At 43.9% G+C, this 27,533-nt stretch overlaps 1 protein-coding gene across 1 annotated transcript in view; it reads left to right on the top strand.

The window, feature by feature from the left end:
- Positions 1–225: 225 nt before the first annotated feature.
- The window catches only part of LOC115188029 (procollagen-lysine,2-oxoglutarate 5-dioxygenase 2), a gene marked incomplete at its 5' end in the record, with an annotated part of 51,079 nt that continues 23,771 nt past the window's right edge, over positions 226–27,533 (top strand). Inside the window, 4 exon segments of the mRNA XM_029747067.1 lie at positions 226–389; positions 9,216–9,328; positions 20,100–20,163; positions 23,879–23,976. Coding sequence (XP_029602927.1) covers positions 226–389; positions 9,216–9,328; positions 20,100–20,163; positions 23,879–23,976 — 439 coding nt within the window.

The raw sequence follows: 27,533 nt of genomic DNA, 5'->3' as shown, positions 1-27,533 counted from the left end.
TGTTCTCTCTCCTCTCTCTACCCTCTCTCTCTTCTCTCTCTACCCTCTCTTTTCTCTCTCTCTTCTCTCTCTACCCTCTCTCTCTTCTCTCTCTACCCTCTCTCTTTACCCCTCTCTCTTCTCTCTCTACCCTCTCTCTCTTCTCTCTCTACCCCTTCTCTCTTCTCCCTCTACCCTCTCTCTCCTTCTCTTTCTCACTCTACCCCCCTTCTTCTCGCTCGCCAGTTATGATCTTATCTTCGCAGCGGGACCAGAGGAGATACTGAGGAAGTTCCAGGAAGCCAATCACAAGGTCCTGTTTGCTGCCGAGGGTTTGATCTGGCCTGATAAACGCCTACAGGACAAATACCCGTCCGTCCGCAGCGGCAAGCGCTTCCTCAACTCAGGAGGTGGGTCCAGAACACTGTCATCACAGAGTTTCTAAACCTTAGAGGCCCAACATTGCGATACTTCCGGGACAGCTTCGTGAAGCAGACTCGACAGACCAAACCGGGGTTTGGGGTTTGGCAAGTCAATGGGAGAAATGAAAAATGTATCCTTAGTTTGTTCATTTTCTTGAAATCTGAAGACAAACCCCAGATTTGAGAATGTCTTGAGTAGCTGAAACGTTCATTACTGCAACCTCGTGAGAATGTCTTGAGTAGCTGAAACGTTCATTACTGCAACCTCGTGAGAATGTCTTGAGTAGCTGAAACGTTCATTACTGCAACCTCGTGAGAATGTCTTGAGTAGCTGAAACGTTCATTACTGCAACCTCGTGAGAATGTCTTGAGTAGCTGAAACGTTCATTACTGCAACCTCGTGAGAATGTCTTGAGTAGCTGAAACGTTCATTACTGCAACCTCGTGAGAATGTCTTGAGTAGCTGAAACGTTCATTACTGCAACCTCGTGAGAATGTCTTGAGTAGCTGAAACGTTCATTACTGCAACCTCGTGAGAATGTCTTGAGTAGCTGAAACGTTCATTACTGCAACCTCGTGAGAATGTCTTGAGTAGCTGAAACGTTCATTACTGCAACCTCGTGAGAATGTCTTGAGTAGCTGAAACGTTCATTACTGCAACCTTGTGAGAATGTCTTGAGTAGCTGAAACGTTCATTACTGCAACCTCGTGAGAATGTCTTGAGTAGCTGAAACGTTCATTACTGCAACCTCGTGAGAATGTCTTGAGTAGCTGAAACGTTCATTACTGCAACCTCGTGAAAATGACAAACTGAAACATTTTTTATCAAAAACAACTTTTTTGATTGGACAGTCTTTGATTTGATGTCCTGCACATGTGCAGTTCGGAGCGACATGACTGTTAGACCCGATGACGTGTTTAAGACAACTCAGAAACTCTGAACCTCCTAGTTAAAAATGTGCGTATGTTTTTGTTTTTGCATAGAACTTCCTTTTGATTGATTCTGATACTTTCCAAGTAGGAAACTCAAAACCTCTTCTTTCTACAACGAGTTTCCATGCCGGAAAAGTCCCAAGGTTCCAAGTTGCCTTGAACGAAACACTACTTACAGTCCCTTTGGAAATTATTCAGACCCCTTGACTTTTTCCACGTTTTGTTACGTTACAGCCTTATTCTAAAATTGTTTTAATTAAAAACAATTCCTCAGCAATCTACACACCCCATAATGATAAAGTGAAAACAGGTTTTTAGAAATGTTTGCAAAAAAACAGAAATACCCTATTTACGTAAGTTTAAAGACCCTTTGCTATGGAACTCGAAATTGAGCTCAGGTGCATCCTGTTTCCATTGATCATCCTTGAGATGTTTCTACAACTTGATTGGAGTCCACCTGTGGTAAATTCAATTGATTGGACATGATTTGGAAAGGCACACACCTGTCTATATAAGGTCCCTAAGTTGACAGGGCATGTCGGAGCAAAAACCAAGCCATGAGGTCGAAGGAATTGTCCGTAGGATTGTGTTGAGGCACATATCTGGGGAGAAGGGGGCCCAAAAAAATTATTCAGCATTGAATGTCCCCAGGAACATAGTGGCCTCCATCATTCTTAAATCAAAGAAGTTTGGAACCACCAACACTCTTCCTAGAGCTGGCTGCCCGACCAAACTTAGCAATCGGGGGAGAAGGGCCTTGGTCAGGGGAGGTGACCAATAACCCGATGGTCACTCTTTAATTTACAAAAATAACAAAAATAACTCCAAGATCATTCCTCTACAGCCCAGTTTAGAAGAACTCATAGGTGATTCCTCTACCCCCCAGAGTTTAGAAACCCTCTACAGCTCAGAGTTAGAGGACCTCGGATAACTCGTAGGGGATTCCCCTACAACCCAGAGTTTAGGAGAACTCATAGGTCGTCCCTCTACAGCCCAGAGTTTAAGATAACTCATTGGTCATCCCTCTACAGCCCAGAGTTTAGGAGAACTCATAGGTCATCCCTCTACAGCCCAGATTTTAGGAGAACTCATAGGTCGTCCCTCTACAGCCCAGAGTTTAGGAAAACTCATAGGTCGTCCCTCTACAGGCCAGAGTTTAGGACAACTCATAGGTCGTCCCTCTACAGCCCAGAGTTTAGGAGAACTCATAGGTCGTCCCTCTACAGCCCAGAGTTTAGGAGAACTCATAGGTCATCCCTCTACAGCCCAGAGTTTAGGAGAACTCATAGGTCATCCCTCTACAGCCCAGAGTTTAGGAGAACTCATAGAACTCACAAATCAAGAATGAGGTCAGTTCTTTGAACGATAGCACTTGACGTGGCTCTAACTTTTGTCACCGTTCCTGAAAGACACTGCTCTTCTGTGTCAACACTGATCGCTCGTAGAGGAAGGACAACACACACAGAGATTGTGTGTTCATGTAGAGAGAATACAAACAATAGAGAATGTGTTTTCTCTGTAAACTTCACGACGGGGCACTGGGACGTCACCCAGGTCTTTCCTGTCTGGAGGACAGTAGGTCATTCTGATGATTCGGCTAAACTGCAGGTCTTCTGCATCTCATTCATCACCTCCAGTAGACCAATAAGAGGACAATCCTGCTGACTTACCCCCTTACATTCAGAACTGTGTTATGATGATTGCTGTGTAGTGTGGAAACATCCTACTGCTATTTTTATTTAGAACGGTTGATTATTGTTGTTTCCTGTAGTCCCCTCTCAGCCTGGCCTCTATAAAGCCTGTAGCTTGATAGCAGCTTCTAGTGCATGGCTGTCATTAAGTTGACATGTTTATTTGTCTTGGTCCCCCCCCCCCCCCGTGGGCCGTACTCTGCAACAAATTACAGGTTGTGTTTGTGTCTCTGAGGCCAGGAGAGGGCAGGCTGCCGGCCCACATCACCCAGGGGCCAAACTAACCACATCACCCAGGGACCTAACTAACAGGGACAGGTCCTGCTGTCTGTCTCTGTTCTATTTTATTTGGACCTGGTCTGGAGTGTCACGGAGAGGTGCAACCTTGGTTTGTTTGGGGAATGGTATGACAGGAGAGGGGTTAGTTTAGAGTCAGAGCAGGTGAGGTTAGAGTCAGAGCAGGAGAGGGGTGAGGTTGAGTCAGGACAGGAGAGGGGTGAGGTTGAGTCAGGACAGGAGAGGGGTGAGGTTGAGTCAGGACAGGACAGGAGATGGGTGAGGTCAGAGTCAGAGCAGGAGAGGGGTGAGGTAGAGTCAGGACAGGGAAGGGGTGAGGTTGAGTCAGGACAGGAAAGGAGAGTGGTGAGGTACAGTCAGGACAGGACAGGAGAGGGGTGTGGTAGAGTCAGGACAGGACAGGAGAGGGGTGAGTTTGAGTCAGGACAGGAGAGGGGTGAGGTTGAGTCAGGACAGGAGAGGGGTGAGGTTGAGTCAGGACAGGACAGGAGAGGGGTGAGGTTGAGTCAGGACAGGAGAGGGGTGAGGTTGAGTCAGAGCAGGAGAGGGGTGAGTTTGAGTCAGGACAGGAGAGGGGTGAGTTTGAGTCAGGACAGGACAGGAGAGGGGTGAGGTTGAGTCAGGACAGGAGAGGGGTGAGGTTGAGTCAGAGCAGGAGAGGGGTGAGTTTGAGTCAGGACAGGAGAGGGGTGAGTTTGAGTCAGGACAGGAGAGGGGTGAGGTTGAGTCAGGACAGGACAGGAGTGGGGTGAGGTAGAGTCAGGACAGGAGTGGGGTGAGGTTGAGTCAGGACAGGAGAGGGGTGAGGTTAGAGTCAGGACAGGACAGGAGAGGGGTGAGGTTGAGTCAGGACAGGACAGGAGAGGGGTGTGTTTGGAGTCAAGAGAGGGGTGAGTTTAGAGTAAAGACCATCGTTTTCACCAGGACGCTTGACTTGGTTCCCCAGTAGATGTGGTCATGTGGCTTTATACACTACACGACCAAAAGTATGTGGACACCTGCTCGTCCAACATCTCATTCCAAAATCATGGGCATTAATATAGAGTTGGTTCCCCCTTTGCTGCTATAACAGCCTCCCCTCTTCTGGGAAGGCTTTCCACTAGATGTTGGAACATTGCTGCTATAACAGCCTCCACTCTTCTGGGAAGGCTTTCCACTAGATGTTGGAACATTGCTGCTATAACAGCCTCCACTCTTCTGGGAAGGCTTTCCACTAGATGTTGGAACATTGCTGCGGGGACTTGCTCCACAAGAGCGTTAGTGAGGTCAGGCACTGATGTTGGGTGATTAGGACTGGCTCGCAGTCGGCGTTCACATTCATCCCAAAGGTGTTCAATGGGGTTGAGGTCAGGGCTCTGTGCATGCCAGTCAAGTTCTTCCACACCGATCTCGACAAACCATCTCCCCGCGGCGAGCTTTACACCACTCCAGCCGACACTTGGCATTGTGCATGGTGATCTTAGGCTTAAGCTCCAGACGAACAGTTCTTGTTGCTTCCAGAGGCAGTATAGTACTCGGCAGTGAGTCTTTCAACCGAGGACCGATGATTTTTACGTGCTACGCTCTTCAGCACTCTGCGGCCCCGTTCTGTGGGCTTCTGTATCCTACCACTTAGCGGCTGAGCCGTTGTTGCTCCTAGACGTTTCCACTTCAGAATAACAGCACTTACAGTTGACCGGGGGCAGCTCTAGCAGGGCAGAAATTTGACGAACTGACTTGTTGGAAAGGTGACATCCTATGACGGTGCCACGTTGAAAGTCACTGAACTCTTCAATAAGGCCATTATACTGTCAATGTTTGTCTTTGGAGATTGTATGTCTGTGTGCCCGATTTTATACATGGGTGTGGCTGAAATAGCCGAATCCACTCATTTGTAGTGGTGTCCACATACTTTGGTTTATATAGCTTATTTGATTAATTGGTTTTATGTGGTTACCCATATGAAAAATGTGTGCAGTGTGCATGCTTCTGGAAAAAAATATTTTACTTCTGATTGATATGTAGAATATGTAGAATGCTGTGAAAAAGTATTTGACCCTTTCAAATGTACTCTACTTTGGCATATTTCTTTGACTAAATGTTATCAGATGTTCATCCAAAACTGAATATTAGAGAAATAACACATCAATGACGATACTTATTTAATTTATTTCATGAACAAAGTTATGCAACCCCAAATTCCCCTGTGTGAGAAAGTATTTGTCCCTTTACACTCAATACCTGGTTGTTCCACCTTTAGCTGCAATGACAGCAACCAAACACTTCCTGTAGTTGTTGATCAGCCTCTCACCTCGCTGTGGAGGAATTTTTGGCCAAATCTTCCATGCAGAACTGCTTTAACTCAGCAACATCTGTGGGGTTTCAAGCATGAACTGCTCGTTTCAAGTCCTGCCACAACATCTCGACTGGCATTTTGGTCCGGACTAGGCCATTCCAAAACGTCAAATTTGTTGCTTTATGGCCATTTTCATGTATACTTTATTGTGTGTTTTGGATCATTGTCTTGCTACATGACAGATTCTGGAGAAAACTAAATGCATAATCTTTATAATTTATGGAAGAGACACCACATTGACAGTAGGCTAACTGGTTAAAGGCCACGCAAAGTCTGCCTGGAACGATGATTCCTGTAAATACTATGTTTAGTGTTTAGGTCCTGATCTAATGCTGTAATATTTGCAACAGGTTCCATAGTAGTGTTTGTGGAGTCAAAGACTCTCCACAACGAAAGATGCTGCTATCGAGGATTGGTAAAACTCTCCATAATCAGATGCCATAGTGTCACGGGTGTCGTAGGGTAAAGACCAAGACGCAGCGGGAAAATATATACTCTTCTTCTTTTTATTTGGTGAAAAAGGGAAACACAATAAACGTATACAAAATGAACTGGACAGTCTTGTCAGGCACACAGCTAAACAAGCACAATCTCCCACAATCTAACAGGTGAAAACAGGGCTACCTAAGTATGACTCTCAATCAGCAACAACGATGTACAGCTGTTCCTGATTGAGAGCCACACCAGGCCAACACAAAGAAATACAACACTAGACCAGCCCCCTAGAAATACAATACAAGAACATTACCCAACAACCCGGAACACCTAAATCAAACACCCCATCTTACATAGATACATATCTAATAAACCCCGAACCACTTAAATCAAATACCCTTTCTACATAGATACACCACTAAACCCAGAAACACTCTACACAAAATAACCCTCTATATAAACACATAACCAAAAACATGTACAACAAATACCCCTCTGCCATGTCCTGACCAAACTACAATAACAAATAACCCCTTATACTGGTCAGGACGTGACACATAGTGTATTGCTTTCATCACTCTCTTTAGCACACAGTTTGAAGCTAAAGCTATATCCATCCGCATTGAACCATATACCGTATGACATAACCAGTCTTCATCTATACATACACAGTATGTGATTTTTTTACCGGAAGTATTTTGTCTCCTCCGTAGCCCGGGGGCAGATTTTCATCTGCACGTCAAGCCATTCTAGAGGATAGTAATATTTGTTCTTCAGTGGAGGATAGTTTAATGATGGATTCAGGACCAACGACTGTGATCAAATACGCTTGAGAAAAGAGATCTGGAAGATAAAAAGGACCAGAGGTCGTCATGGTTACATGAGAAGATATAACCGTGACGACCGCCGGGTATACAAAACGTAAAGAACACCTGTTCTTTTCCATGACACAGACTGACCAAGTGAATCCAGCTGAAAGCTACGATCCATGATTGATGTGACTTGTTAAATCCACTTCAATCAGTGTAGATGAAAAGGGGGAGGAGACAAGTTAAAGATTAATTTTTAAGCCTTGAGACAATTGATTATGTAGGTGTGTCATTGAACGGTGAACGGGCAAGACTAAATATTTACGTGCCTTTTTAAAAAGGAAATGGTAGTAGGTGCCAGGCGCACCGGTCTCAATAACTGTTGAATTTTTCACGTACAACAATTTCCCGTGTGTATCAAGAATGTCCCTTGGGTGGTGGTGGACCATTCAGCCAACTTGACACAACAGTGGGAAGCATTGGAGTCAACATGGACCAGCATCCCTGTGAAACGCTTTCGGCAGTCCATGACCCAACCAGTATACTCAGTGTATACTACAGCACAGTCACCCACAGTTCACCCCATACTACAGCATAATGACCCACAGTACACCCCATACTACAGCATAATGACCCACAGTACACCCCATACTACAGCACAATGACCCACAGTTCACCCCATACTACAGCATAATCACCCACAGTTCACCCCATACTACAGCACAATGACCCACAGTTCACCCCATACTACAGCATAATCACCCACAGTTCACCCCATACTACAGCATAATCACCCACAGTTCACCCCATACTACAGCATAATCACCCACAGTTCACCCCATACTACAGCATAATCACCCACAGTTCACCCCATACTACAGCATAATCACCCACAGTTCACCCCATACTACAGCACAATCACCCACAGTTCACCCCATACTACAGCACAATGACCCACAGTTCACCCCATACTACAGCATAATGACCCACAGTTCACCCCATACTACAGCATAATGACCCACAGTTCACCCCATACTACAGCATAATCACCCACAGTTCACCCCATACTACAGCATAATGACCCACAGTTCACCCCATACTACAGCATAATGACCCACAGTTCACCCCATACTACAGCATAATCACCCACAGTTCACCCCATACTACAGCATAATCACCCACAGTTCACCCCATACTACAGCATAATGACCCACAGTTCACCCCATACTACAGCACAATGACCCACAGTTCACCCCATACTACAGCATAATGACCCACAGTTCACCCCATACTACAGCACAATGACCCACAGTTCACCCCATACTACAGCATAATGACCCACAGTTCACCCCATACTACAGCATAATCACCCACAGTTCACCCCATACTACAGCACAATGACCCACAGTTCACCCCATACTACAGCACAATGACCCACAGTTCACCCCATACTACAGCATAATGACCCACAGTTCACCCCATACTACAGCATAATCACCCACAGTTCACCCCATACTACAGCATAATGACCCACAGTTCACCCCATACTACAGCATAATGACCCACAGTTCACCCCATACTACAGCACAATGACCCACAGTTCACCCCATACTACAGCATAATCACCCACAGTTCACCCCATACTACAGCATAATGACCCACAGTTCACCCCATACTACAGCATAATCACCCACAGTTCACCCCATACTACAGCATAATGACCCACAGTTCACCCCATACTACAGCATAATGACCCACAGTTCACCCCATACTACAGCATAATGACCCACAGTTCACCCCATACTACAGCATAATGACCCACAGTTCACCCCATACTACAGCATAATGACCCACAGTTCACCCCATACTACAGCATAATCACCCACAGTTCACCCCATACTACAGCATAATGACCCACAGTTCACCCTATACTACAGCATAATGACCCACAGTTCACCCCATACTACAGCATAATGACCCACAGTTCACCCCATACTACAGCATAATGACCCACAGTTCACCCCATACTACAGCATAATCACCCACAGTTCACCCCATACTACAGCATAATGACCCACAGTACACCCCATACTACAGCATAATCACCCACAGTACACCCCATACTACAGCATAATGACCCACAGTACACCCCATACTACAGCATAATCACCCACAGTACACCCCATACTACAGCATAATCACCCACAGTACACCCCATACTACAGCATAATCACCCCAATACTTTGTTTTATAGGACCCACATTTTTTTTTAACTCAATCTGTTTTTTTAACTCTGTCTGTTTTGAACCCCTAGGCATCATGGGCTACGCCCCGTATGTGAACAAGCTCGTAGAGCAGTGGAACCTTCACGAGAACGATGACGACCAGCTGTTCTACACCAAAATATACCTGGACCCTCAACAGAGGGTGAGTAATGGTCCCGTGTGCCTCTAGCAACGCTGGGCGTCGTATACTAAAATGTTATCACTCGCGGCACTGTAATTCACATGCTAAAACTTCTTTTTTTTCTTCTAATATACCTGGGACTTTTCTATAGGGTAAATGCTCAGGAATGTGCTTCAGAATATACATTATTGCGGTTCCTACGGTTGTTACGGTGACTGTATTATCGCCACGCCAGAAGTCATGAGTCACGACCGCAGTAAAATTACACGTGACCGTTGAGTTCATGTTTAATCTCCTCTTATGCATTCTGGACATGTGTTGGTAATACACAACTTGCTAACGAACATCCGGTCCTAATGGCCTGGTACTCAGGGTTCTATTGTCCCTCCATCAGGTCCTAAAGGCCTGGTACTCAGGGCTCTATTGTCCCTCCATCAGGTCCTAATGGCCTGGTACTCAGGGCTCTATTGTCCCTCCATCAGGTCCTAATGGCCTGGTACTCAGAGCTCTATTGTCCCTCCATCAGGTCCTAATGACCTGGTACTCAGGGCTCTATTGTCCCCCCATCAGGTCCTAATGGCCTGGTACTCAGGGCTCTATTGTCCCTCCATCAGGTGCTAATGGCCTGGTACTCAGGACTCTATTGTCCCTCCATCAGGGCCTAATGGCCTGGTACTCAGAGCTCTATTGTCCCTCCATCAGGTCCTAATGACCTGGTACTCAGGGCTCTATTGTCCCTCCATCAGGTGCTAATGGCCTGGTACTCAGGGCTCTATTGTCCCTCCATCAGGTTCTAATGGCCTGGTACTCAGGGCTCTGTTGTCCCTCCATTAGGTCCTAATGGCCTGGTACTCAGGGCTCTATTGTCCTCCATCAGGTGCTAATGGCCTGGTACTCAGGGCTCTATTGCCCCTCCATCAGGTCCTAACGGCCTGGTGCTCAGGGCTCTATTGTTCCTCTAACCAATCTGACGGAAATGAAAATGCAATCTAAAATCACATCAAACACCTTTTCATCAAAGCGGTATCGTGCTTTTAAAACTCACCCTTCGCTGTGATGAACAATTTGAAGAAAGAAGTTTGACAACAGGTTGAAACAGAGTGGAGAACGTGGTTGTTTTAATGTTGTTTCACAGCCTAACACAACAAAACGGACAGCGCTTTCACAGGCGATGATTCCTTCAAAAAAATAAATAATAATAAAATACAGCAAGAGTCGCAGCACAGAATGAAGAAATAAAAACAGCACTAAAATGTGTATTGGTTAGTTTCACCACTGTTGTTAGGGAAAACAGATGTTATTTCAATGTAAAATATTCTGTAACAAGTGTTGTTTTTGTACTCAATGGTGGATCTATTCATAATTATTTAAGAGATATGCATGTTGGAGCATAGGCTTATGGAGCCCAAGCCGAAAATAAACCGAATTAAAATTATGATTGTGCCGTTATACAATACATAGCCTACTGCATATTACGCACGGCAGAGAAACATACAACTAAACTGGTTTAAGATGCCTTTCATACATAATTGGTTTAGTCTAGACTCCAAAATTAAACACATTTGAGTAATCATCTTTTGACTGTGGATATATCATTATGGACCGGTTTACCTTATGCTACGCTCCACAATGTCTATCCACGAATCTGGGAGAGGACGTATAGCCCCAGGCCATGCTTTTGGTTCATTGATTGTGCAGGGCGACGTACTGTTAGCTAACAATTCTAGTGAATTTGTATTTTGATTTTGAATAGCCTAGTAATAGGGATTTGTTTAATGTTTTCATAATTAATAGGCTGACACATTAAATTACACCTTTAGCTCTACAGGATATCTCACCATCTCCTCCTCTCTCTCTCCTTTATTTTCCGTTCTCGTGCACTCAGAGGGGCTGTCAACAGTTTAGTGAAATATGTTTCGTTATGAATACATGTTACTATCAATGTTCCTGAACGTATTTGCCTTTGGTTTCTCACTGGTTAGCTGCAGGAACAAGGTTGGAGAGCCCATGGCATACAGAGTTTGGACAGGAAATCAACTGTCTGGCAGTGAGAACCCCTCAAAACAGCGGTTGATGTGTAGAGGGAAATAAGTCCTGTTTTATTTATTTCTCAGCTGCTCATATTAAGCACAGCTCCGCTATGATACCTAAGTAGCCTACCAGGCATTTTTGAAAAACGGACCGGTGTTTGTACCTTTAATGAAAATCACCTTCTGGGTTTTAAAACCATAGAAATGAAAAACAACAAAACTATGTTTAAACTAGTCTAAAGAGAATGGAAATTCACATGAGCACCACAATGCCTATTCCACCCATGCTCTACCAAGGTTTTACAGCTTCTACGGTAGCTACTGTATGTTGGTCAATTGTACTTCAAACAATGTACAGTTGAAGTCGGAAGTTTACATACACCTTAGCCAAATACATTTAAACTCAGTTTTTTCACAATTCCTTACATTTAATCCTAGTTAAAATTCCCTGTTTTAGGTCAGTTAGGATCACCACTTTATTTTAAGAATGTGATATGTCAGAATTATAGTTTAGAGAATTATTTATTTCAGCTTTTATTTCTTTCATCACATTCCCTGTGGGTCAGAAGTTTATGTACACTCAGTTTGTATTTGGTAGCATTGCCCTTAAATTGTCTAACTTGGGTCAAACGTTTCTGGTAGCCTTCCACAAGCTTCCCACAATAAGTTGGGTGAATTCTGGCCCATTCCTCCTGACAGAGCTGGTGTAACTGAGTCAGGTTTGTAGGCCTCCTTGCTCGCACACGTTTTTTCAGTTCTGCCCACAACTTTTCTATAGGATTGAGGTCAGGGCTTTGTGATGGCCACTCCAATACCTTGACTTTGTTGTCCTTAAGCCATTTTGTCACAACTTTGGAAGTATGCTTGGGGTCATTGTCCATTTGGAAGACCCATTTGCGACCAAGCTTTAACTTCCTGACTGATGTCTTGAGATGTTGCTTCAATATATCCACATAATTTTCCTCCCTCATTATGCCATCTATTTTGTGAAGTGCACCAGTCCCTCCTGCAGCAAAGCACCCCCACAACATGATGCTGCCACCCACGTGCTTCATGGTTGGGATGGTGTTCTTCGGCTTGCAAGCATCCCCCTTTTTCCTTCAAACATAACAATGGTCATTATAGCCAAAGAGTTCTATTTTTGTTTCATCAGACCAGAGGACATTTCTCCAAAAAGTACGATCTTTGTGCAGTTGCAAACCATAATCTGGCTTTTTTTATGGCGGTTTTGGAGTAGTGGCTTCTTCCTTGCTGAGCGGCCTTTCAGGTTATGGCAATATAGGGTTTGCTCCATCATCTTCACAAGGTCCTTTGCTGTTGTTCTGGGATTGATTTGCACTATTCGCACCCAAGTACGTTCATCTCTAGGAGACAGAACTCGTCTCCTTCCTGAGCGGTATGACGGCTGCGTGGTCCCATGGTGTTTATACTTGTGTACTATTGTTTGGACAGATGAATGTGGTACCTTCAGGCATTTGAAAATTGCTCCCAAGGATGAACCAGATTTGTGGAGGTTTTGGCTGATTTCTTTTGATTTTCCCATGATGTCAAGCAAAGAGGCACTGAGTTTGAAGGTAGGCCTTGAAATACATCCACAGGTATACCTCCATTTGACTCAAATATTGTCAGTTAGCATATCAGAAGCTTCTAAAGCCATGACATCATTTTCTGGATTTTTCCAAGCTGTTTAAAGGCACAGTCAATTTAGTGTATGTTAACTTCTGACCCACTGGAATTGTGATACAGTGAATTATAAGTGAAATAATCTGTCTGTAAACAATTGTTGGAAAAATTACCTGTGTCATGCACAAAGTAGATGTCCTAACCGACTTGCCAAAACTATAGTTTGTTAACAAGAAATTTGTGGAGTGGTTGAAAAATGAGTTTTAATGACTCCAACCTAGGTGTATGTAAACTCCCGACTTCAACTGTATATATATATACACTGCTCAAAAAAATAAAGGGAACACTTAAACAACACAATGTAACTCCAAGTCAATCACACTTCTGTGAAATCAAACTGTCCACTTAGGAAGCAACACTGATTGACAATAAATTTCACATGCTGTTGTGCAAATGGAATAGACAACAGGTGGAAATTATAGGCAATTAGCAAGGCACCCCCAATAAAGGAGTGGTTCTGCAGGTGGGGACCACAGACCACTTCTCAGTTCCTATGCTTCCTGGCTGATGTTTTGGTCACTTTTGAATGCTGGCGGTGCTTTCACTCTAGTGGTAGCATGAGATGGAGTCTACAACCCACACAAGTGGCTCAGGTAGTGCAGCTCATCCAGGATGGCACATTAATGCGAGCTATGGCAAGAAGGTTTGCTGTGTCTGTCAGCGTAGTGTCCAGAGCATGGAGGCGCTACCAGGAGACAGGCCAGTACATCAGGAGACGTGGAGGAGACCGTAGGAGGGCAACAACCCAGCAGCAGGACCGCTACCTCCGCCTTTGTGCAAGGAGGAGCAGGAGAAGCACTGCCAGAGCCCTTCAAAATGACCTCCAGCAGGCCACAAATGTGCATGTGTCTGCTCAAACAGTCAGAAACAGACTTCATGAGGGTGGTATGAGGGCCCGACGTCCACAGGTGGGGGTTGTGCTTACAGCCCAACACCGTGCAGGACATTTGGCATTTGCCAGAGAACACCAAGATTGGCAAATTCGCCACTGGCGCTCTGTGCTCTTCACAGATGAAAGCAGGTTCACACTGAGCACGTGACAGACGTGACAGAGTCTGGAGACACCGTGGAGAACGTTCTGCTGCCTGCAACATCCTCCAGCATGACCGGTTTGGCGATGGGTCAGTCATGGTGTGGGGTGGCATTTCTTTGGGGGGCCGCACAACCCTCCATGTGCTCGCCAGAGGTAGCCTGACTGCCATTAGGTACCGAGATGAGATCCTCAGACCCCTTGTGAGACCATATGCTGGTGCGGTTGGCCCTGGGTTCCTCCTAATGCAAGACAATGCTAGACCTCATGTGGCTGGAGTGTGTCAGCAGTTCCTGCAAGAGGAAGACATTGATGCTATGGACTGGCCCGCCCGTTCCCCAGACCTGAATCCAATTGAGCACATCTGGGACATCATGTCTCGCTCCATCCACCAACGCCACATTGCACCACAGACTGTCCAGGAGTTGGCGGATGCTTTAGTCCAGGTCTGGGAGGAGATCCCTCAGGAGACCATCCACCACCTCATCAGGAGCATGCCCAGGCATTGTAGGGAGGTCATACAGGCACGTGGAGGCCACACACACTACTGAGCCTCATTTTGACTTGTTTTAAGGACATTACATCAAAGTTGGATCAGCTTGTAGTGTGGTTTTCCACTTTAATTTTGAGTGTGACTCCAATTCCAGACCTCCATGGGTTGATAAATTGGATTTCCATTGATTATTTTTGTGTGATTTTGTTGTCAGCACATTCAACTATGTAAAGAAAAAAGTATTTAATAAGATTATTTCTTTCATTCAGATCTAGGATGTGTTGTTTAAGTGTTACCTTTAGCATATATATATATATACTTTAAGTGTTCCCTTTATTTTTTTGAGCAGTATATATATATATATATATATTAGGCTTGTTTGTAATTTGTAAATGTGCTTCACAATCTAAAATGCAAAAATAAATGAAAATACTTTAAAGGGAAATTTCAAAAATGTTCAACTTCATATTCATCATCTCCAGCACCATATGGTGCTCAAAGTATTGGGACAGTGACACATTTTTGGTTGTTTTGGCTCTATACTCCAGCACTTTGCATTTGAAATGGTACAATGACCACAGGTGAACCATTTAGAAATGACAGCACTTCTTGTATATAGTCCCCCCCGTTTTAGGGACCAAATGTATTGGGACTTATGTGTATCAAAGTAGTAAAATATGAAGTATTTAGTCTCATATTCACAGCACGCAATGACTACATACAATGGCACACTTCTATGTTTTGTAGTAAAAAATATAGAGGAAGATACAGTGCAGAATTTTTTGATTTATTTGGATTTCATATAATGGACATACACAAAATAGTCCAAATTGGTGAAGTGAAATGAAAAAAATATAAAAACAGAAAAAACTGAAAAGTGGTCCGTGTATATGTATTCACCCCCTTTGCTGTGAAGCCCCTAAATAAGATCTGGGGCAACCAATTACCTTCATAAGTCACATAATTATTTAAATGAAGTCCACCTGTTTGCAATCTAAGTGTCACATGATCTGTCACATGATCTCAGTATATATACACTTGTTCTGAAAGGCCCCAGAGTCTGCAACACCACTAAGCAAGCGGTACCACGAAGACCAAGTAGGTCAGGTCAGGGACAAAGTTGTGGAGAAGTACAGATCAGGGTTGGGTTATAAAAAAATATCCGAAACTTTGAACATCCCACGGAGCACCATTAAATCCATTATAAAAAAATTGAAAGAATATGGCACCACAACAAACCTGTCAAGAGAGGGCTGCCCACCAAAACTCACAGAGCAGGCAAGGAGGGCATTAATCAGAGAGGCAACAGAGAGACGTAAGATAACCCTGAAGGAGCTGCAAAGCTTCACAGCGGAGATTGGAGTATCTGTCCATAGGACCACTTTAAAGCCGTACACTCCACAGAGCTGGGCTTTACGGAAAAGTGGCCAGAAAAAAGCTGATGCTTAAAGAAAAAAATAAGCAAACACGTTTGGTGTTCGCCAAAAGGCATCTGGGAGACTCCGCAAACATATGGAAGAAGGTACTTTGGTCAGATGAGACTAAGATTTAGCTTTTTGGCCATCAAGGAAAATGCTATGTCTGGTGCAAACCCAACACCTCTCATCACCCCGAGAACCGCATCCCAACAGTGAAGTATGGTGGAGGCAGCTTCATGCTGTGCGGATGTTTTTCATCGGCAGGGACTGGGAAACTGGTCAGAATTGAAGGAATGATGGATGATGCTAAATACAGGGAAATTCTTGATGGAAACCTCTTTCAGTCTTCTGGAGATTTCAGACTGGGACGGAGGTTCACCTTCCAGCAGGACAATGACCCTAAGCATACTGCTAAAGCAACACTCGAGTGGTTTAACCTCTTACATCTAGACGTTCCGCTAGCGGAACACCTGCTCCAATATCCAATGATGGGCGTGGCGCGAAATACAAAGTCCTCGAAAATCCGAAAACTTCAATTTTTCAAACATATGACTATTTTACACCATTTTAAAAGACAAGACTCTCCTTTATCTAACCACACTGTCCGATTTCAAAAAGGCTTTACAGCGAAAGCATAACATTAGATTATGTCAGCAGAGTACCCAGCCAGAAATAATCAGACACCCATTTTTCAAGCTAGCATATAATGTCACAAAAAACAAAACCACAGCTAAATGCAGCACTAACCTTTGATGATCTTCATCAGATGACACTCCTAGGACATTATGTTATACAATACATGCATGTTTTGTTCAATCAAGTTCATATTTATATCAAAAAACAGCTTTTTACATTAGCATGTGACGTTCAGAACTAGCATACCCACCGAAACTTCCGGTGAATTTACTAAACTACTCACGATAAACGTTCACAAAAAATATAACAATTATTTTAAGAATTATAGATACAGAACTCCTTTATGCAATCGCTATGTCCGATTTTAAAATAGCTTTTCGGTGAAAGCACATTTTGCAATATTCTGAGTAGATAGCTCGCCATCACGGGCTAGCTATTTTGACACCCACCAAGTTTTGCCCTCACCAAACTCAGATATACTATAAGAAAAATTGGATTACCTTTGCTGTTCTTCGTCAGAATGCACTCCCAGGGCTTCTACTTCAATAACAAATGTTGGTTTGGTTCCAAATAATCCATAGTTATATCCAAATAGCGGCGTTTTGTTGTGCGTTCAAGACACTATCCGAAGGGTGACGAAGGGTGATTCGCCCGACGCGTTTCGTGACAAAAAATGTCAAAATATTCCATTACCGTACTTCGAAGCATGTCAAACGCTGTTTAAAATCAATTTTTATGCGATTTTTCTCGTAAAAAAGCGATAATATTCCGACCGGGAGTCGTTGTTTTCGTTCAAAGACTGAAAATAAAAACATGGAGTCTTCTCGTGCACGCGCCCCCAGTCTCATTGTTCTCAGATCGACCACTATCCAAATGCGCTACTGTTTTTCAGACAGGGGCTCCAAAGGCATCATTCACCATTTTGCCGCTTTCTGAGAGCCTATGGGAGCCGTAGGAAGTGTCACGTTACAGCAGAGATCCTCAGTTTTCAATAAAGAGAGTGTAGAAGGCCAAGAAATGGTCAGAGAGGGCACTTCCTGTAAGGAATCTTCTCAGGTTTTTGCCTGCCATATGAGTTCTGTTATACTCACAGACACCATTCAAACAATTTTAGAAACTTTGGAGTGTTTTCTATCCAAAGCTAATAATTATATGCATAGTTTCTGGGCAGGAGTAATAATCAGATTAAATCGGGTACGTTTTTTATCCGGCCGTGAAAATACTGCCCGCTATCCATAACAGGTTAAGGGGAAACATTTAAATGTCTTGGAATGACCTAGTCGAAACCCAGACCTCAATCCAATTGAGAATCTGGGGTATGACTTAAAGATTGCTGTACATCAGCGAAACCCATCCAATTTGAAGGAGCCGGAGCAGTTTTGCCTTGAAGAATGGGCAAAAGTCCCAGTGGCTAGATGTGCCAAGCTTATAGAGACATACCCCAAGAGACTCGCAGCTGTAATTGCTGCAACAGGTGGCTCTACAAAGTGTTGACTTTGGGGGGTGAATAGTTATGCATGCTCAAGTTTTCTGTTTTTTTTTGTCTTATTTCTTAATTGTTTCACAAAAAATATTTGCATCCTCAAAGTGGTAGGCATGTTGTGTAAATCAAATAATACAACCCCCCCCCAAAAAAAAATCTATTTCAATTACAGTTACCTCTAATGAGGTAACATTAGATAAAATCTCTCTCAAATCTTTTTCAGCTAGTTGGCTGTAAATAATTGTACTGAAACGATGGGGAAAAGTAGCCTGCTCGTCCTTATGCAACTTGCCTGCCAATGCACGCTTGTCCCAACCCACGTTTTGACAAATGAATGGGAACTTGCCTGCCTGCATGCCCGCCCGCCCATTTGATTGACTTCAAATATATTTGATTGACAGCTAAGAGATATGCTAACTGTGGATAACGATTCACATTTCTTGCTAGCTAACCAAATGACACCTGCATCTCTAGCTGGACCCACTCATAATGTATTGTAGTAGAGTCGCCAGCCTAGGCTACTGCTCTAATGTTGCTGTAATAGGCCTAAATGTTTATCCTTTGCATGGTATTTTGTTGCAGGTTTTTATTTTTGGTTATTCATTTTCAAACTTTAAAAATCGAAGCCAGACTGCGACATTTTAGTAGCCTAGCAAGGTATGTGTCTTTACACTTTTTGTATTTTATTTTATTTAACCTTTATTGAACTAGGCAAGTCAGTTCAGAACAAATTCTTATTTACAATGACGGCCAACCAAAAGGCCTCCTGCGGGGACAGGGGCTGGGATTAAAATAAAAGAAAAATATAGAACAAAACGTAAAGAGAGACTTAATACAACAACACAGCATGGCAGCAACACATGAAAACACAGCATGGTAGCAACACCACATGACAACAACATGATAGCAACACAACATGACAACAACATGGTAGCAACACAACATGACAACACAGCATGATAGCAACACAACATGACAACACAGCATGATAGCAACACAACATGACAACAACATGGTAGCAACACAACATGGCAGCAGCACAACACATGGTACAAACATTATTGGGCACAGACAACAGCACAAAGGGCAAAGAAGCTAGAGACAACAATACATCACGTGAAGCAGCCAACACTGTCAGTAAGAGTGTCCATGATTGAGAATTTGAATGAAAAGAGGGAGATAAAACTGTCCAGTTTGAGTGTTTGTTGCAGCTCGTTCCAGTCGCCGGCTGCAGCGAACTGAAAAGAGGAGCGATCCCCTCTGCTGCGCGCTGTAAACGGGACACACTGAAACAGCGCAGCTGATGTTAAATTAACAGACACTAGCGCATCAGGCTGTAATTTCATAAAGTAGACGAATCAACCGTTGACTCATTTAAACTCGCTTGTGTCCTATTTCGGGTCCGCGGGCCTTGTGTTTGACACGTGTGCGCTAACATATTAGCCAGGTTATGACTGACTTGTGATCACCCCCCCTCCTCCTGCTAGTCTGACTGTATTGACATTTCCAGCCTTAGTTACAGTCGTCTATTTTCATCAAAATATTGAGTAATTGTAACTGAAACAGTTCATCACGAATGTGTTGAGGCAGCAATGATTTACAACCTGATAGCAATATGTTTTAGGGACTGCCAAGAAATGTATTGGTGAATTATATATTAATCATGCATTGAAAGGCATCCATCTATTCTGACAACTATGGAATGTTGAGTCACATAGAACCTATTTTTAAAACCTCTTATAAAGTCGGTTTTTGAAGCATGAACTGGGAATACGATATCAAGGAGTGATATTATTAAGGAATGTGTTCAGTATAGACATACCTGGACCCTTTACAGAGGGTAAGTGCTGTACCGTTTACATCATGGTCGTGATAACTGGAAGTGTAACCAGGATTGTTATCCCACCACATGTCCTTATAAAATGCCTGAAAACACATCATACCCCAGAAGACAAACCGATTAAAAATAACCAGACGATTTCACTCCTCATTTTTTTTAATGTTCTTTATGTTTTTCAGGAGAATTTGAACATGAGTTTGGACCACAAGTCTCAGATTTTCCAGAATTTAAATGGAGCAATTGGTGAGTTACAACAGCAAGCCCTTACTAGGGCAAAATGGGGTATGTTTTGCCGTCTCTTTACGTTCAGCATCACTCCGTCAAGGGAAGAATGGTGTTCTTTCAAACAATGATATCTACATATATTTCATGATGTTGTGTATCCCTGAAAATAATCAGAATGAATTTAAACATAACAGTTTTGTTTCTTGGCACAACATACCCCGGGTATGGGGTACGTTTAGAATAGGGACAGGGTAAGTTGAGCCATCATTGGGTACGTGGGTGATGGTGTCTTGTGATGGTAGAATAAAGTTTAATTCATGTAATGGGGGTGTGGTATATTGTATATCTTTAAATGTATGCCTACATTCTGATGTAGATCTCTCTGTTTCAATATCACTTAACCTTCCATTTCTTGACCAGTTGTCTGGGACAGGGATGTTATTTTGATGTGCCAATTCGTAGGCAAGTTATCTGCATTTGACTTTAGTAAGCTCATGAAAACTGGTCTGCGAGATTTGTTGATATGTTTATCAAGCTCAGACTCCATGTCATCAGATCAGACATTGTGAATTCCTCTGCTACTCTGTCACAGCCTCTCTTCACAAAGTTCCTTGTTTGTTTTATTTTAGTTCATCCACCTCTTCAGAGTCATTCAGTCTTATTTCTTCATTCCTTGCTGCTGCTCAAATGGACTTCTTCTCTCACTTCCTTGGCTGCTCTCTGGAATCTCAAGGGGGGGGGGGCTAGATCCCAGCTTGTTTTACGTTTGTATACGCGGGGCATGATGATGATGTCTGCCCCAAGGCCATTGGCTCAACTTACGATGATGTCTGCTCTGTACCAATAAAAATGCTCCATCTTGAGTTCATATACGTGACACAATGCAACGTACATATCATATGATGCATAAAACTGACCGAATGTGATCATCATTTGTATGCTGGCCATTGGCTCAATTTACCCCATGGCCATTGGCTCAACTTACCCCATGGCCATTGGCTCAATTTACCCCATGGCCATTGGCTCAATTTACCCCATGGCCATTGGCTCAATTTACCCCATGGCCATTGGCTCAACTTACCCCATGGCCATTGGCTCAATTTACCCATGGCCATTGGCTCAACTTACCCCATGGCCATTGGCTCAATTTACCCCATGGCCATTGGCTCAATTTACCCTATGGCCATTGGCTCAATTTACCCCATGGCCATTGGCTCAATTTACCCCATGGCCATTGGCTCAATTTACCCCATGGCCATTGGCTCAATTTACCCCATGGCCATTGGTTCAATTTACCCCATGGCCATTGGCTCAATTTACCCCATGGCCATTGGTTCAATTTACCCCATGGCCATTGGTTCAATTTACCCCATGGCCATTGGTTCAATTTACCCCATGGCCATTGACTCAATTTACCCCATGGCCATTGGCTCAATTTACCCCATGGCCATTGGCTCAATTTACCCCATGGCCATTGGCTCAATTTACCCCAAGGCAAACATTGACTGCAGTATATTAGCCCACACAGCTAAAAGGATGACCTGTCATGGTTTACAACCTCCTATTGTAGCTTATAGAGACCCCGACTGATATACAAAACATTTGACTTTGGTAAATACAAGCATGATAAAAACCTTTTACACAATACAGTGCATTCAGAAAGTATTCAGTTGCCTTGACATTTTCCACATTTTGTTACATTAAAGCCTTATTCTAAAATGTATGAAATATTTTTTTTCTGATTAATTTACACACAATATCCCATAATGACAAAGTGAAAAAAGTTGTATTTGTTTTATTTTAGCAAATGTATTACCAATACAATACCATTTTTTTTCTCCCTTATTTACATAAGTATTCAGACTCTTTGCTATGAGACTTGAAATGGAGCTCAGGTGCATCATGTTTCCATTGATCATCCTTGAGATGTTTCTAGAACTTGATTGGAGTCCACCTGTGGTAAATTCAATGGATTGGACATGATTTGGAAATGCACACACCTGTCTATAGAAAGTCCCACAGTTGACAGTGCATGTCAGAGCAAAAACCAAGCCATGAGGTCAAAATAATTGTCCGTAGAGCTCCGAGACAGGATTGTGTCAAGGCACAGATCTTGGTAAGGGTACAAAAACATTTCTGCACCGCATTGAAGGTCCCCAAGAACACAGTGGCCTCCATCATTCTTAAATGGAAGAAGTTTGGAACCATCAAGACTCTTCCTAGAGCTGGCTGCCTGGCGAAACTGACCAAGAAGCCGAATGTCATTCTGACAGAGCTCCAGAGTTTCTCTGTGGAGATGGGAGAACCTTCCAGAAGGACAACCATCTCTGCAGCACTCCACCAATCAGGCCTTTATGGTAGAGTGGCCAGATGGAAGCCACTCCTCAGTAAAAGGCACATGACAGCCCGCTTGGAGTTTGCCAAAAGGCACCTAAAAGGACTCTCAGACCATGAGAAACAATATTCTCTGGTCTGATGAAACCAACATTGAACTCTTTGTCCTGAATGCCAAGCATCACATATCTGGAGGGAACCTGGCACCATCCCTACTGTGAAGCATGGTGGTGGTGGTATCATGCTGTGGTGATGTTTTTCAGCGGCAGGGACTTGCCACTGAACAGATCGAAGTACAGAGAGATCCTTGATAAAAACCTGCTTTCAAGTGCTAAGGACCTCAGCCTGGGGCAAAGGTTCACCTTCCAACAGGACAACGACCCTAAGCACACAGCCCAAAAAAATGTAGGCGTGGCTTCGGGACAAGTCTCTTAATGTTCTTGAGTGGCCCAGCCAGAGCCCGGACTTGAACCTGATCGAAATCTCTGGAGAGACCTGAAAATAGCTGTGCAGCAATGCTCCCCATCCAACCTGACAGAACTTGAGAGGATCTGCAGAGAATAATTGGAGAAACAGATGTGACAAGCTTATAGCGTCATACCCAAGAAGACTCGAAGCTGTAATCGCTGCCAAAGGTGCATTTTTATTATATTTAATACATTTGCAAAAATGTATAAAAAAATTTTTTTTTTGCTTTGTCATTGTGAGGTATTGTGTGTAGATTGATGAGGGGGGAAAAACAATTTCATCCATTTTAGAATAAGGCTGTAACAACAAAAATATGTATTAAGTCAAGGGGTCTGAATACTTTCCGAATTCACTCCTTTGGCTTGGTGAAAGTCTGTTTCTTGGGCCTAACTTCCTTCCCGCTTTTTCCATGTGGTTTCCTCCTTCACAGACTTCATGAAATGATGAACCTTTTCCTAAATATTTGGTCAAATTATACATTTTGTGTATGGTTTCCTAGAAACAAGGAGTGGCTCAACTAACCCTTTGGCTCGCTTTACCCCTCTATCCTGTTTCCTGTTTGTCTTTTAAACCCTCAGGTTTCTGGAGTCTGTGTTCTTTAAACTGCTCCCGGTTTCTTATCTCCAGCCGATTTAAAGTGAAACTCAGGAAAAGTATTTATAGTTTTTGGAATTGTACCAATCTGTAAAAACAACGTTTAGCATTTTCACGAGCTTATTCACAGAGAGAGATTACATTTAATAGACAGATACTGAGTTCTGTTTTTGCCTGTGACTGTGTATTTTTGCCAAAGAGCCAGACAGAATCCAGACAGAGCCTTGTGACAGCCAGATAAATAAAGGGTTTGGATTATGTTTAGATACTGTAAAGCCCTGCCCCAGTAGCCAGCATAATAAACCCTGTTCTTCTGTTCTCCTGTCTCTCCCTAAAGACGAAGTTCTTCTGAAGTTTGGAACGGAGAGAGTACGAGTCAGAAACACTGTGTACGACACATTGCCAGTGATCGTCCATGGAAACGCCAACACCAAAGTGAGTAAGACATTATTAATGTTTACAAGTGTAATACAAGTGTAATGGCTGTGCTCAATGCAATGGCACTTATACATGTAGATCCTTCAAACACCCACAAACAGGGAAACAGATCCCAATCAAAGGTGTTATTACGTGCTCCACTAAGGCAGTTATTTATCTTATAACTTGTCTTTGTGGTAAAAATGATGTGAGTAAAACAAAGCGTGAATTAAAAGTACGTATCTCAGAGCAACGTAGCACCATTAGGTGGTAAAACTAGACTTACCCAGTTGGGGCCCACTTTCTGGAAGCAAACCACTCGATTTCGTCTCTGCGTTTAAATTGGCATCGAACATCTCACCCTCCCTAGGAGAGGGGGTGACCTTGATAATTTATGGTTAAAACGAGAGGCTGCCTGGATCTTTAACTTAAAGACCCTCGCTCCCTTCGGTCTCAACGTAGACTTTGATCTGAAGCCTTTCTTGTGATTACTGTGACTTTGCCATTGTAATTGTTTGTAAGCTTGTGTAGTCTAAAATGAATCTATGATCGTATGCTATCCATTTTTTATTTTTTTTGTATGCTGTTCTTTGTATGCCATTTTTATATTTGAGAATTAACCAATGATATTAGGCCACACTTGGTGTGTCTTCTGACCTGATATAAACGAGTCATCTCTCAGTGTTTGTGATGATACCCTGATGAAGACAGCTTGGCTGTCCAAACGTTGGATATTAACATTTTTGCATCTGAGCTCCTAGAGTGTGCGGCTCTCCCTTATTTTCTAATTATTAACGTTTGAACGCATGTTTGAACATGCCGGAACCATCCACGGTAAAATCCACTGTTCAGGTGTCTGAGTACAGATCCATGGCCCCAGTTCAGAAACATTTCTGAATCACTGTTTCTGGAGAAAACAAAAACCAGCCTTGTTGAGTTATGTCAGTGTTTCACATTGATTTATTTTAGTTGGAACGATAAGATTCAACCCCCCCCCCCCCCCCCCCCAGAGCTGCCTGCAAGGCTGGTGTTCAGGCCAACTTTCTGAGGTTCCTGTCCAAAATGTGCTGAAACATCTCTAGAGTTAGGGTTGGAGGAATGGTTGGGATGGTTGGGATTCTTTAGAATCTGTGTGGGGGAACTTCACTGGAATCCAGCCAACATTTGGTGTCACTCCCTCGTCATCTCTACCTCCCTCACTCCCTTCTCTCACTACATCCCTCTCCCTCCCTCACTCCCTTCTCTCACTACATCCCTCTCCCTCCCTCACTCCCCCCTCATCTCTCCCTCCCTCACTCCCTTCTCTCACTACATCCAACCAACCCTCCCTCTCTCTCTCTCTCTCTCTCTCTCCCTCCACCCCTCTCTCTGTAATTTAACCTCTCCCTCCCTCCAGCCATCTCTCCCTCTGTCCATCCCCCTTCTCCCTCCCTCCATCCATCCCCCCCTCTCCCTCCCTCTGTCCATCCCCCCTTCTCCCTCCCTCTGTCCATCCCCCCTTCTCCCTACCTCTGTCCATACCCCCCCTCTCCCTCCCTCCAGCCATCTCTCCCTCTGTCCATCCCCCTTCTCCCTCCCTCCCTCCCTCCGTCCATCCCCCCTCTCCCTCCCTCTGTCCATCCCCCCCTCTCCCTCCCTCTGTCCACCCCCTCTCTCCCTCCCTCCGTCCATCCCCTCCTCTCCCTCCCTCTGTCCATCCCCCCTTCTCCCTCCCTCTGTCCATCCCCCCCTCTCCCTCCCTCTGTCCATCCCCCCCTCTCCCTCCCTCCGTCCATCCCCCCCTCTCCCTCCCTCCCTCCGTCCATCCCCCCTTCTCCCTGCCTCCGTACCAGTACTATAACACTGGGTCAGTGAGTCCATAGCAGGATGTCTGGTAAATTCAGAAATCATTCTCCTGGGAGACTTTTCTATACCTCTAGTCTTTCCTCACAGCTGAAAGTAATCATTCTCCTGGGGATGCACCGAGTCAGGAACCAACAGGACCCTGAACAGCTTCTACCCCCCCAAGCTATAAGACTGCTAAATAGTTAGTCTGTGTAGCTATTGGTTAACTATTTACCTATATGCATTGACCCTTTTTGCACTAATTCTTTAGACTCGTCACTTTATCCTACCTATATGTAGATCTCTACCTCAATTACCTCGTTCCCCCGCACATTGACTCTGTATTGGTACGGCCTGATGAAGTGCATGCCAGCCTGGGCAGACCTGTCATCATACAGAACCTTGTAAATGTACCAGCAGCCGTGAAGAACGGAGAGGGGAGGCAGGTAGCCTAGTGGTTAGAGCATTGGACTTGTAACCGAAAGGTTGCAAGATCAAAAGGTTGCAAGATTGAATCCCCGAGCTGACAAGGTAAAAATCTGTCGTTCTGCCCCTGAAAAAGGCAATTAACCCACTGTTCTTAGGCCGTCATTAAAAATACGATTTTTTTCTTAACTGACTTGCCTAGTTAAATAAAATAAAAAAGTAGCTTTTGAGAACAGTGAGTTATTAAGGTCGGGTTAATGGCCTATCTTAACGACCTGTCTAAAAATAAACGGCGGGATTAACACAACAGTTTATCTGGATTCACTTGAAATAAAGTCTAGTTTTTAGTTGCATCAGAAAGGCATCTGTTGTGTGGTTGTTGTCGTCAGACGAGTTAGAGCGGAGAATCCCTGGATTACAATGATTAGAAACACTCACGCTCGTACGCCCGCGCACACACACACACACACACACACACACACACACACACACACACACACACACCCTCCAACAGTTCTATTATGTACCATCTCCCAGAGAATCTGTTGTTGTTTAACCAAGACATGGATCCCAACACTAGTGCTGTCGTCAAAATGCTCCCACGTGTGTGTGTGTGTGTGTGTGTGTGTGTGTGTGTGTGTGTGTGTGTGTGTGTGTGTGTGTGTGTGTGTGTGTGTGTGTGTGTGTGTGTGTGTGTGTGTGTGTTTTGCTAGGGGGATATCTATGATTGTGTGATGATGAATTGCACTCTGGGGTTCAAACTGCTGTCAGATAGACACTCGTGAGTAGGCTGAATAATATTTAAATAATAATATTTAAGGCTATATTCCTCCTCTTCTCCTCTCCTCCTCTCCTCCTCTCCTCCTCTTCTCCTCTCCTCCTCCTCTCCTCTCCTCCTCTCCTTCTCTCCTCCTCTCCTTCTCTTCTCCTCTCCTCCTCTTCCTTCTCTCCTCTCCTCCTCTTCTTCTCTTCTCCTCTCCTACAAATGTCATTGTAAATACAACCCATATTTATGTTTATTTATTTTCCCTTAAATTAGCTCCTATAGAACATGTTGAATACACTAAAGCTAAACCTGCCTAGCTGCTAGTGATCCATCTATACAGTATGACCTGCCTAGCTGCTAGTGATCCATCTATACAGTATGACCTGCCTTGTTGCTAGTGATTCATCTATACAGTATGACCTGCCTAGCTGCTAGTGATCCATCTATACAGTATGACCTGCCTAGCTGCTAGTGATCCATCTATACAGTATGACCTGCCTAGCTGCTAGTGATCCATCTATACAGTATGACCTGCCTTGTTGCTAGTGATTCATCTATA

Source organism: Salmo trutta, unplaced genomic scaffold (assembly GCF_901001165.1).
Source record: "Salmo trutta unplaced genomic scaffold, fSalTru1.1, whole genome shotgun sequence".
Lineage (NCBI taxonomy): Eukaryota > Metazoa > Chordata > Actinopteri > Salmoniformes > Salmonidae > Salmo > Salmo trutta.
The sequence above is the reverse complement of the archived record's forward strand: the minus strand, read 5'-3'. Positions and strand labels throughout refer to the sequence as shown.